General features: G+C 40.0%; 2 protein-coding genes across 2 annotated transcripts; both read right to left on the reverse strand.

The window, feature by feature from the left end:
- Positions 1-2,424: 2,424 nt before the first annotated feature.
- On the reverse strand, positions 2,425-5,449 carry dynll2a (dynein, light chain, LC8-type 2a). The gene is made up of 3 exons (XM_080024705.1): positions 5,326-5,449; positions 4,638-4,794; positions 2,425-4,127 (listed from the first exon to the last, which is right to left on the reverse strand). The coding sequence occupies exons 2-3, from the start codon at positions 4,767-4,769 to the stop codon at positions 3,990-3,992; spliced, it is 270 nt and encodes an 89-aa protein (XP_079880831.1). The 5' UTR covers positions 4,770-4,794; positions 5,326-5,449; the 3' UTR covers positions 2,425-3,989.
- A 664-nt stretch (positions 5,450-6,113) lies between these two features.
- Positions 6,114-11,768, reverse strand: srsf1a (serine and arginine rich splicing factor 1a). Its single transcript, XM_080052622.1, has 4 exons — positions 11,378-11,768; positions 10,727-10,908; positions 7,814-7,986; positions 6,114-7,628 (listed from the first exon to the last, which is right to left on the reverse strand). The coding sequence occupies exons 1-4, from the start codon at positions 11,563-11,565 to the stop codon at positions 7,425-7,427; spliced, it is 747 nt and encodes a 248-aa protein (XP_079908748.1). The 5' UTR covers positions 11,566-11,768; the 3' UTR covers positions 6,114-7,424.
- Positions 11,769-12,545: the final 777 nt, after the last annotated feature.

The raw sequence follows: 12,545 nt of genomic DNA on the forward strand, positions 1-12,545 counted from the left end.
CAAACCAGGAGGGTTATTCTCAATCTGTATTGGTGCATTTCATATAAATCAAATTTAATTTTTCAAACTTCAGGCTGACCGTGTGAGGAGCTGAAGAAAAGAGCAGTTTGAGAACACATTAGTAGAAAGAAAAAAAAACATGTCGCAAGGGTCTTTTTAAGATCTGGAAGATACTGATGGAAAAAGGGAGATGGAACTGGATTTCATTTGAAGAGTAAATTCTGTTTAAAAAAAATGGGGGGGGGGGTGCACAGTTCAAACACATATCATTAAATGTTTACAATCTAAAAAATAAAAATGTATGCTTCAACATGTCTGAATATACCATACAAAGCTATAGCAGCAGGGGTTAATGCCTTTGTCCGGTCAATTATCTACGCGGTCTACGTGCTCTGACCATGAATTACGTCTCTGTGTGGGAAGATGGATGAAGGCAGCCAGAGGCTACAGTATTAAAAGGGATGGGGAGGATGGTGGGAAGGGCAATAGGTAGACAATGCCTCTGATGCACTTCTGTTTCACATGTGAGTGAATAAACATTTCTGTTCTGTGAAACGGACAGATTAGCCAGAATGAAAACCTTTGGATCCTTACTTATTCCAGTCTTTATCCCTCGCGAATGAGTCCCAGGACATCAATGGGTTTAAAGGAATCATTTATGAGCTTTTAAAATTCTCTATATCCAGGCAAACCGTAGCAGTTAACTCAGCAGCAGATCTTATTTCATCCACTCTGACCCCAGTCTGTCTCCAGAAATAATTCATTAGTCGCTTGTCCTTTTAATTTGTCTGCCATCTCAGCTCGACTGACTCTGCATACTCTTGTTTCTGCAGAATTCCTCATACAGACAACATGTCCACTTCAGCAAAAACATGACACAAGTGATTTGTCACCGTCAATGAAATAGTACAATACATCCCCAAAGTCATATTAAAGGATGTCATGCAATCACGGTTTATAGAATCTATACATTCTCAACAACTCCATCACATTGCATTGCACACCAAAGCATCAGCCCTAACCCTGACACATAATCTCTGAATTGAAGCTCAGGTCCGACTTTTGCTCCTGTTTGTCATATGCAGCTGTGAGCCTACAACTCCAACATTATCCTGAATGTACTTAAAGTGGGGTACTCACTGCAATCTAGTCTTCTCACTTACATTTTAATGTATTTGCCCAAACATATGTTTTTCAAAAATAATTGTTAAATCTATGCTGCAAAGCTAGAGATACCCTGATATAGTCACTATGAAAAATAGCTGGATCCTACATTTCCCATAATGCACACCAAATGTATTTGTTTTGTTAGTTGAGACTTTTTTTCAACACCATATCCCCAATTAGAAAAAGTTAAACATTTAAAGTCTAAAAAAAAACAAGTTGAGAGATTTCCTTTCTGTTTTTGAAGTAGGCATATAGGGACATTATAAAAGTCCCTAGAATCAATATACAGATTCTCACAAATTGTATTTGTCTCTACTAAAACCAAAGAGGTCTGACATGACTTAAATCAGTATATCATGTGGAAATCCAGCCATACATCGACTGATGTGATGTCACGGTTATGTGGTTTGTGCTCGTGAAAGGCCTCGCTCCCTTGTTGCCATGGATTGTTTTCACACAGGAGAAACAGTTGAGCCTCTCAGTTGTTAAGAGTAAACACACAATAGAGTGCAACAGGAAGGACTTACTGTGAGCCTGGCAGCTTTAACACATGAATACTAAAACCTCACACTGTTGGACTGTGGTTGTTTAATAAAGCTGTATATTGTGTGTTTGTGTATCACAAAAAGCTGTATAACTTACTTCATGTTGGAATTTCTCTCAAGGTCTGTTTTTAAAAGTTGAAGAGCTATCAGATATTGTTAACTGCAATACTATATAACAAGTCGGATTGATCACGCCTGCAAAATTATTGGTTCATGTCAAACCCCTCTCTATGACACCCCCTGCTATTGTCAGGGGGTGTCACTAGTTTGTTAACGCTGCCATACTGAGAAATAAAGTATAGAAAGTATTGTGGAGTGGACAGGCTTAATCAACTTTCTGTAAACTCATTTGGCAATGGCTTGAATGTAACCGACAGTCATTTATATGAAAAGGTTTTGCACTATAGCTTTAATCTTTACAAGGTCATTTAAAATAAAACATATTTACCTTTGGACCAGTTTAGCGTCAGCTTCTTTTTAATGTAACTTCTTTATATGATGAATGAATCATTAATTCTCATTTGTGCAGCAGATGTTTTTTTGTGTCCATAAACCAATTAGTTGATGTCCTTAATACCAACAAAAAAAACAGACAGAGTAATAAGTCAACAGTTAATCTTTATTTTATCGAGTTTATAGACTGCGATTTTGGTTCTGTAGCAATCTACTAGATAATTCTAATGAAGTGCAATTGTACTCAAGCCAGTTACAGTTGAGAGCAATGACAGGCACATGTTTTGTGCAAATTGAACAGCTCTGGAACGGCTCCTACATAGACACAGAAAAAATACATGCCAGAAGAAAACAATACTAAAATCAGTCTACATTGACAATATTTAGGAAGACGTTCTCTTCAAAAAACCACATTGATCCAAGCTAACACTAGAGAGATACACATTTCACCCACTGTAAGGATTGTGGGAGGGAAAAACTGAATCAACATTCAGTCAATATTCACAGCGACAAATGTGGTGTGTTATCCAACTAAATCTGTCCGATCAGCCCTCCAAAATAAAAAATTTCAGAGGAATCCGAACTTTGCACATATCAAACTAATAATATAAGGACATGATGGAATGAACACCCCAAATCAACAGGCTGGACTAGAGATAGCCTAGAGAAAGTCAATACTCTAAATACTTTGTATGTCCTGAATGTCTGGCAGCACACTGGCAATGCCAAAAAATAAAGGTTGGGGATGCAACTTGAAAGTATCACAAGACGACACAACCATCGGAAACACAGAGATGTTGGTAGACTTGCCTTGCAACTGTTTTCTTTGTAAATTGCCTTTCTAACACTGCCTATAGCAAAGTACTGGTACAAGACGCACGCCGGCTCATTCCCATATCTACACACTCAATGCTTTTGTTTGTGCCTAATGACAGTCAAGTCAAATAAATTGTGGTTAACAAAACATGCAGGAAAACACATGGTTATAAAACTGAAGCTAAGTAGGTAAATTGGTAGATTTTGGTAACCAGTCTGTAGCGTTATTACTCTGACAATACAGGCTAAGGTCTGTGTGTGTATGAGAGAGAGAGAGCTTTATTTGCTCCATTGTTCCTTCACAGTGAAAATGTAAGAGCAGAAAAACTTCCCTAGAAATGTTTACACTGGCTTGTGTTGGTTTCGTAAATGTGTGTTGGATGTTGTGACATCTACTTCTTAAAGCGGCTGCGGAAATTTCACATCTTTTTGGGATTTTATTTTAAATACAAATTAAAACTGTTTTGTATGTGCACCTCAACACAACATACTTTAAATGAGTAAGATAGACTGAACTGAACTCATGTTGCATGTTCTCCTCGAGGCCTTTTAATATTTTGCCCCCCATACCGACTTCTTTTCTCGTTTGCACGATAAAGTCTTGATAATGAATTGTTAAACTGGTGCACTGGTGCAGTATGATTTTACCATCTAAACCGACAGATGGGGTCTCACAAGAAAGTGTGGCCATGCCACGTGTGAAGGAAAGCAGATGTACCACTACATTCTACAGCTTTCCTTTATTATACAATCAAGGGCCATGTTCAAATCTTTAACAACCTAGAATTTTTAACAGCATCAACAAAAACTAGTTCAGTTGCGTTCAAATTACAACCGTTGAAAAGTAAACTTACCGTAACATACATATTAAATAGTGTATAGTCCATGCAAATGCGCACGGCCGGTTTTGCATCATTATGGTATGTCGTTATTAGTGTATGGGAGACATCAGCCACCAGTGCATTTTCCGATTCAGGCCCAGGGAGAAAGACTCATCAATAAAACTTCTCAGCCAGACTTGAAGAGCAAGATGGCCACCTGGCCCAGGTAGAAGTAAATGAAATGCTTTGTCTCGTGGGTGACGTAGCTGCCGAAGTTCCTCCCAACAATGCAGTGCCAGGTGGGGTTATACTTCTTGTCAAACTCCTGAAGAAAAACATCAAAAGAAGATAGGTAAGGGAAACAAATTTTAATCTACAAACCCTGCCTCACCTGTCGTAGGCCTATAGCTACCATTGAGGATACTAAAGTTATGTCTGCAACTAACTTTTATCTTCTCAGTATATAAATGAATTATTTCAGGTATAAAATGTCAGAGAATTGTGCAAAATGTCTGCTACAAGTTCCAAAAGGCCCAAAGAACAAGCCTGTATCAATTATGCTGATTTATTAATTTCATGTAGAAAAATCATTGCACTCTGAATAATAAAAAACAAAAAATGTAATGTTTGAGGTGGTGGGGTAGGGGGTTTATGGACTCATGACCTCCGTAATAAATAAATCCTGGATACCCTGGCCTGATCAATAGAGCCTCTGACCAAAAATAGATCAGAGAATAAAACAGGCTGTGAATTGGCAGATCATGTGCCAATGATGTAATCATCCAGAGCCCTCCATGTATACCGTCATCTCTCTGTCTCACACACACACACACACCTTCTTGATGAAGGCTGCGATGTCCTTCTCTATGTTGTACTTCTCCATGGCCTGTGTGGCACAGTCCACGGCGTCCTGCTGCATGTCTTCGGACATGTCGGCGTTCTTGATCACGGCTTTCCTGTCAGTCATGGTCGAATGTTGATGATGGTGCGTGCTGAGGATGAGGAAGAGGAGGGGGAGAGGGGTTCACGAAGACGTAGGCTACTGCACTGAAAATTAACACAACACGTGGTGATGGGGATGCTTTTAGGCCAACCGGAGCATCGCAAACATCAACCATACGCAGACAACTGGCCATTTGTGTACCCTGCGTCCCCCCCTTTTGTCTGCATTGATTCTCAAACACAACTTATGCTCGACTATTTCTACATATAACCTTACCAAAGGCTACTCCATGACTTGAGCGTCGCATAGATTGGATGAGAAACTTGATACAGGTGGAGTTAAATTACTTGGCAAATCACTTTCCGATTGAAGCAGCTTCCGCACCAGGAGACCAAAAAAGTATCAAAAATGTATTCAAATTATTATCTTAAATTAGCCTAAGCCTCGCTGCTAAACATGCCGACACGCTCTACGTCACATAGCCGTCATGAATTAAGATAGTAAAAGATCACCATCACTATCAGAAATGTGTCCAGACATGCAAGCCAATCTTTTCCACATTAGGAAATATGCAACTCACCTTTTCCTGGAGCTGCCTGAAAATACTTCTTTCCCCACAAAAAAAAATGTATTTCACCCAGCTAATGTGTGTGCATGAGAGGTTTAGCTGATGTTGCGGCTTATTGCTTTTTAAAGATTCACACAATAAGCATGTAAGGGAAGGTTGGCTCTTTGCTGTGCTGCTCCGACAGTTCTTCCCCGCCTCTCTGCTGCACGCCGCTGCCTGTCATTGGCTGAAACAGCCTCCCCGTGTGTCGCGAGCGTTTTTCTCCAGCTCTTGTCTGCCGGCATCTTATTTCATCCCACAATGCACCGTTCAGTGTACATCCACCGACTGCGGGCTAAAAAGGAAACAACACCTTGGATGTGGGTAGGTATCCTTTGGCTTGTGTTACACAGGGTGTTTTGTTTGTCATTTCTTTTTTTAACCTCTCCATAATAGCTGAGAAAACTGGAGCTTTGAATATGTTTTGTCTGTTTTATATTGGTGTGTCAAAAACTGCCTCATATCCCTTATCTGTCCCAAGCATAACAAAAGTATCAATTCTAAAAACACTGATTTGTGGTTATCAGCTAAATATGAAGGGATTTAGAATTAATGATGAGGGAACAAGCTTTAATATGATTTAAATAGGAAAGTTGTCACATACTTGGATAACAAATAACAAACTAGTGTCCTTGTTTCAAAATGTTTTATTGAAAATGCTGAGAAAAAAAGGCAGATTAATCAAGTTTAAAACATACAAACAACTCCCAAATGAAACCCCTTCCCAACCGCCCCCATTTTTAATTCCTTCATACCAGACATCTACGACTCCATCCTTTGATCCAACTTCCTGGTCCTCAGTTTCGTTTTCTTGTAAAATACAGCCTTTACCACTGAAACACTTTAAATAGACATGGTTGGGTGGGTAGATACCGGGCCTAATAAGGGGGGAGAGAAAAAAAAAAGTTGCTCCAGGACTCCTTTAATTAGTTCTCAAAATCAACTCAATTGAATCCTGGAAAACTGATCCCGTTCCAAGCATCCATCCTTGCCTATATCCCTTTCCTAAATCGATCCACTCATCCAGCTCCAAGGATTGGGATCCACTGAGCTCCTCCAATCAAAACCTTGAAATACCAGGAAGAAAATCAGAGGCAGACTGTTAGAATAAAATGTCAAGATTTTTGGGCCAAATTATTTTTTCTTTCTTTCAATTTTCGAGCACTAATGTCAGATCAAGAAATTTAAAAAATGCCACTGAGCACAAAAAAAAATAACTTCCTCTAGTTAAACATTTAAATCAACCAAAATGGACCGTTTTTTTTCACACAAAAAAAAGTAGTGATTCAGGTATTTTACATTTGACAGCAAAGATGTTACACTTCCATCACAACACTTGATCTAGGACTGCTTATGTTGTCACAGGCCAGAGTAGCACTTTATAATGAGTATATATATATATATATTACAAAGTACAGCACATATGGCTTTGTTAAATATGACATTCATGATATGACAATGTATCAAAACTTTCAATTTATGGAATATGAAGCGTACCATTGCCCGGACCTGATTGCTCCTCATTTAGATGTCCTATCCTGACCATACAAATGAAATGTGATCCACAATGGTTTTATTCCAAATCACTTTAATCCTTCTCTTCCGATGTCTAAAGGAAGACACAAGGGTAAAAATACAGTTAAGCATTAGGCTGCCTGGTCAAAACAGCCCACCCACCCCAACAAATCCAATGAGAAGAATTTTGTTTTTTTTAAATAAAACAAAAACGAAACTCAATTTTCAATACTTGCAAAAACATTGAGTTCAGCTAATGCAACCCAACGTTTCTGAAGTTTAAGCGAGCACAATTCCTATTGTTGCAAAAATTGAGAGGACAGAAAGAAGGGGAGAGAGCAAGAACCCCCCCACATAAAACTGACAAAGCAGCTGCGTGAGAGGGTTGGGGGTGAGAAGGGGAGGTGAAAGAGGGTGGAATGTACATCTACATACCAAATGCAAAGATTAAACAAAAATAAAAATAAAAATCAATTGCAGACATCTGGAGAAACTCATAAGCACCAAAAACAGAAGGGGTATACATCAAAAGGGCAAAACATTGGTGGTAGAAAGGTTTAGGAACGGGAGCGAGAGCGAGAGCGGCTGTGATGAGGCGAGTAGCGGGGCGATCCTCTGCCACGACCACGGGAATCGCTGCGACTGCGGCTCACGCTGCGACTGTTGCTCCTGCTCCGGCTGCCGCGGCTGCGGGAGCGTGATCTTCCATAACTTGGGCTGCGGGGGCCATCTAATTTCACACGGACGTAAGCAGTCTCTCCCTGGCAGACACAAGAGAACTTGCCATTGAACAAGAAGACTTTGATTTCCTATGGTGGAAATACCATAGAGGGAAATGAGGGCCAGGTGTGTGGATCAAAACGTGTGGCATTTCTCCTGAAGTATACTCACCTTGACACAGCACAGACACACTATCCATGACAGTCTATCAAAACAGTACACATACCTCATGTGAGCGGAATTTGGTGTTGTCCAGCTTTCGAACGGCATAGGTCATGTCTTCTTTGCGCACAAATTCTACAACCCCGGTTCCATCTCTGAACACGTCAGCGTAGCACACGTCGCCAGCTTCGCGCATGTGGTCCTTCAGGTCCTGCCAACTGCCGCTCTGAGGGAGTCCTGAAACACAAAACCCCAAAAGCTCTGCAAGCTGATCCAGGTTGAACTTTAGAACCTTGCTTGTGTGTGAAGAAAACACCTAATTTAATTGTTGGGGTCAACTGTGGTTGAAAGTTGTCACAAGGTTTAGCTTAGAAGACACTTAAATTGTTTATCAACTCTAATGTTGCATGTTTTTATTACCACTTAAGTAACATAGTGTTAATTGTAGCAAACTACCATGTGCCATGCTGTGGCATTATTAGTTGGTTATGTGTGCTGCACTATGTTGTGCATATTTTTTTATGTTGAATATATAGGTTGAGGCTAATATAAAGCATTTGGAGTGCCTTCTTATTATTGGCCATCAGGCATCATATGGTGACATCAGTTCTTAGGCTTAGTTTGTATATTTCAGCCATTTTCTGGAGGGTTGCCCCAGTCTACTAAAATAAATTATATTTCAAAGCAACACATCTCAATTATTGAGATCAATTTAGTTTTATGGCCACAGCAGAATATAAGGCCAACAGGTTTATAGTTTTAGCAGCAAAAAGCTACAGTGTGTAATATCGGAATATTTTGCAGCATCTGGTGGTGAGATTCTAGATCGCAATGCTCCCTTTCTGCTAACCCTGGCTTTTTGGAGAATTTATATATAAGCACAAGAGGCTAATTACTTTACTGATAAATTAATTCTTCTAACTTTAACTATTATTTTTCCAAAATAGATGTACCATGTGTATAGGTATCCACAACATAAGTTAACATTGTTCATATTTAACTCAGTTGTTGTACACTGTTGTAAATGTAGAACATACTGTAGCACACTCAGGCTCAACATTTAAGCAAAGTTTTTTGTGGGCACTAACCAGTTATACATAAAACAAAAAAATCTTTTAGACAGCAGGATAAGGTTACAACAACCTTCCTGTTTAATTGCCAAATAAAGTGACTGCAATCAATTGATAAATTATTAAGTGATTTGATCAATTTAAAGTTAATTTAGTGCAATTTTTATCATTCCAACAGAAAAATGTAATTTATAATTTATTGACAGTTACTACAAGGGTGAAAGTATTCATTTTGCAACCGTGTGTAGTTCACGGGCAAACAGACTAGTAGGTCGACAGGCAAAACTGGATGAGTTGCCAGAGATTCGTTTATGATGGACACTTAGTTGCGTAATAAAATTGCGTTTATAAAAAATAAATGTCACTTTTGAGTATATAACAGGTTATAATCACTTCACATTATAATTAATTACTAGTTATTTCATTTGAAGTGATAATGTATCACTCTATTTTTACTTCTCACACACACACACACACACACACACACACACATATATATATATATATATATACTCAACAAAAATATAAACGCAACACTTTTGTTTTTGCTCCCATTTTTCATGAGATGGACTTAAAGATCTAAAATTCATTCCAGATACACAATTGTACCATTTCTCTCAAACATTGTTCACAAATCTGTCTAAATGTGTGATAGTGAGCACTTCTGCTTTGCTGAGATAATCCATCCCACCTCACAGGTGTGCCACATCAAGATGCTGATCTGACATCATGATTAGTGCACAGGTGTGCCTTAGACTGTCCACAATAAAAGGCCACCCTGAAATGTGCAGTTTTGTCTCATAACAAAATGCCACAGATGCCACAAGCATTGAGGGAGCGTGCAATTGGCATGCTGACAGCAGGAATGTCAACAAGATCTGTTGCTCGTGCATTGAATGTTCATTTCTCCACCATAAGCCGTCTCCAGCAACTTCGCACAGCCATTGAAGAGGAGTGGACCAACATTCCACAGGCCACAATTGACAATCTGATAAACTCTATGCGAAGAAGATGTGTTCGCATTTGCCTCATGGTTCTGAGTCCCCAGACCCCCAATAAAGCAAACAAAATGCACATTTCAGAGTGGACTTTTATTGTGGACAGTCTAAGGCACACCTAATTAGGCTATATTGTACTTTCACCCATTTAATTTAATTTTAATTGCTGCCACTCTTCACCACTATGTAAATGTTTCAATTGTTTTTTTTGTTTTTTCTTCTCTTCACCTGTTGTTGTGTATTTGATGTATTTGCATTGAATGTTGTGTATGCATTGTTGTTTTTCCTTGGAGTTTGTTTGAACTCGACACCATTGAAAATGAGGGTCACCCCTCAATTGGTCTCTCGAGGATAAATAAAAGTTAAATGAAATGAAATGAAAAATCATGATGTCAGATCAGCATCTTGATGTGGCACACCTGTGAGATGGGATGGATTATCTCAGCAAAGCAGAAGCGCTCACTATCACACATTTAGACAGATTTGTGAACAATGTTTGAGAGAAATGGTACAATTGTGTATCTGGAATGAATTTTAGATCTTTAAGTCCATCTCATGAAAAATGGGAGCAAAAACTAAAGTGTTGCGTTTATATTTTTGTTGAGTGTATCACATTCAATCCAATCAATGCATCACTTTCACCACTGTAGTAACCATCCTCAAATGATAAATTAAATGTGTGTGTGTTATGAATGATAAATGTTCAATGGAAATGATAAAAACATGGCTCTGAATCCTTCACAGATTCAATCGGATCAGATCAACTTTCAAATCAAATCACTTGATCATTTGTCACTCGATTTTTCATTTCACGTCCAATTTAACTACTGAATTCCCCAATTATCTCCACCTCCATTTGTATCACTTAAATTGTTTGTTACTTTCACATCTTCGCGCGTGTCTCCTTACCGGACACGATGACCCTGTACTCGGAGCGTCTGGATGGAGGTCCATATCTGCCTCTGGGAGCTCCACCGATCCCCCCACCGAACCCGCCTCTCGAGCCCCGGCCGCTCCGAGGAAACTCCACGCGCAGTCTGTAGCCGTCGTAATCATAACCATCCCGTCCATAGACTGCATCATCAGCGTCCCTGTAGCACAGTTTAAACATTATCACTCATTCACACATGCGGACAGAGGCAGCCATGTTGATCCAGTGTACGTTAGCTAATCCGCATTGCAGACAAAACTAAGAGCCAGACACATGTATGGTTAAAAACTAATACGTGTGCTGCAGTCGCAAAAAAAACAACAACAAAAAAGACCTTGGAGCGAAATAAATGCAGCACAATCAAGCGTGGCCAGCGCTTGACTTGTTTACAACCCAGCCACAGGGCAAGGCATGTGTAATCACGTCAACTGCAGGAACAAGCTGGAAGGACGCGATGCAAACATACACACAACTGCTTTGTTTTAAAGTTATGACTTTAATGAGAGCAAGTTATTGCGAAAGCGATAGAGCGCCACATTTGGAAGTTACAGTCGCTGGGAGTCCAGGAAATAGACTGAGCCAGGAATAGAGCCGAGCCTTCGCTGGCTAACAGTGAGCTAACTACTCACCTGGGGTCCTCGAACTCAATGAAGGCGAAAGGAGGGCCCCCTCTTCGGTTCTTCAGGTCGATGTCTCGGATCGCCCCGTATTTGTAGAAAACGTCTTCCACGTCTTTTGTTCGAATATCGGGAGGAAGGTTTCCCACGTAAATCCGGCAGTCGTTGTTCCCGGCGGGTCCTCGTACAACACCCGACATCGCTGCTAACTTAGATCGCTAGCTAACGGTTTGTTGTTCGCTCAATCCCAAACGGCGCGCCGAGCCACGCCGAAATCGCACTCTGAGTGGGTTGTAAAAATCACTAACAAAGAGGTGAAACCAGTCAAATGCGCGCTTATCACCCGCTGCAACCTGCAGGATATACTGGGCAGGAGACGTAAGCGACGAGGCGCCCTGCTCTACCCCTGTTTTCCTTCAGGACCCGCACTCCTTCACCGAGGCATTCATGAGTACCGGTGTTGCACCGAAAGCTGTGACCTGTCAGAATGTGTGACCCTAGAGGGCGCTGTTCTTATTGATTAACCCAATCTCATAGTGAAATACAGTATAAGATAGGCCTATGTAAAAAGTAAAAACGTTGGTCCATTGCGCAAATCGTATAAGTTTCTCAAAATTGGCACTGAAATGGTCAGATTGTTTTAGGTGTTTTTTAAAGGTGAATAACCAACCTAGTTAGCCTACCCATCACAGTGAAATGTGTAGGCTATACCTTTTCCACTGTGCAATCATTTTAAATTGGAAGCAAACAATCTCTCAATTGCAGGGCTGTTTTTGTGAAACTATGTTTTCAGCTGTGGACCAACATAATAATTAAAACATTTCACTGTGAGACTGGGATGTTATATGCCTACAGTCTATTGAAATCAGTTAAGAAATAAGAACAGCGCCCTCTAGGGTCACACATTCTGACAGATCACAGCTTTCGGTGCAACACCTGAAACACCGAGGCTGGAGTGGACACATCCGCCTTACAAAATAGTGCGCTCATTTAGCAGGTATAGTAGCCTAATAACAATCAATTATTTACGGTATTTTATAGTGATGTAATTATCAGCGTAGATATATCGGTCATTGTTTCAAATGTAGCCTACATGCATCACATCGAGTACAAAAGTTATTGTCTGACTTGAACTGCTAGGCCAGATAATCAGAGTTTCTGCAGGTGCATCTGCAGGTAA

The sequence above is a fragment of the Ammodytes marinus genome, assembly GCF_949987685.1.
Source record: "Ammodytes marinus genome assembly, chromosome: 3".
Lineage (NCBI taxonomy): Eukaryota > Metazoa > Chordata > Actinopteri > Uranoscopiformes > Ammodytidae > Ammodytes > Ammodytes marinus.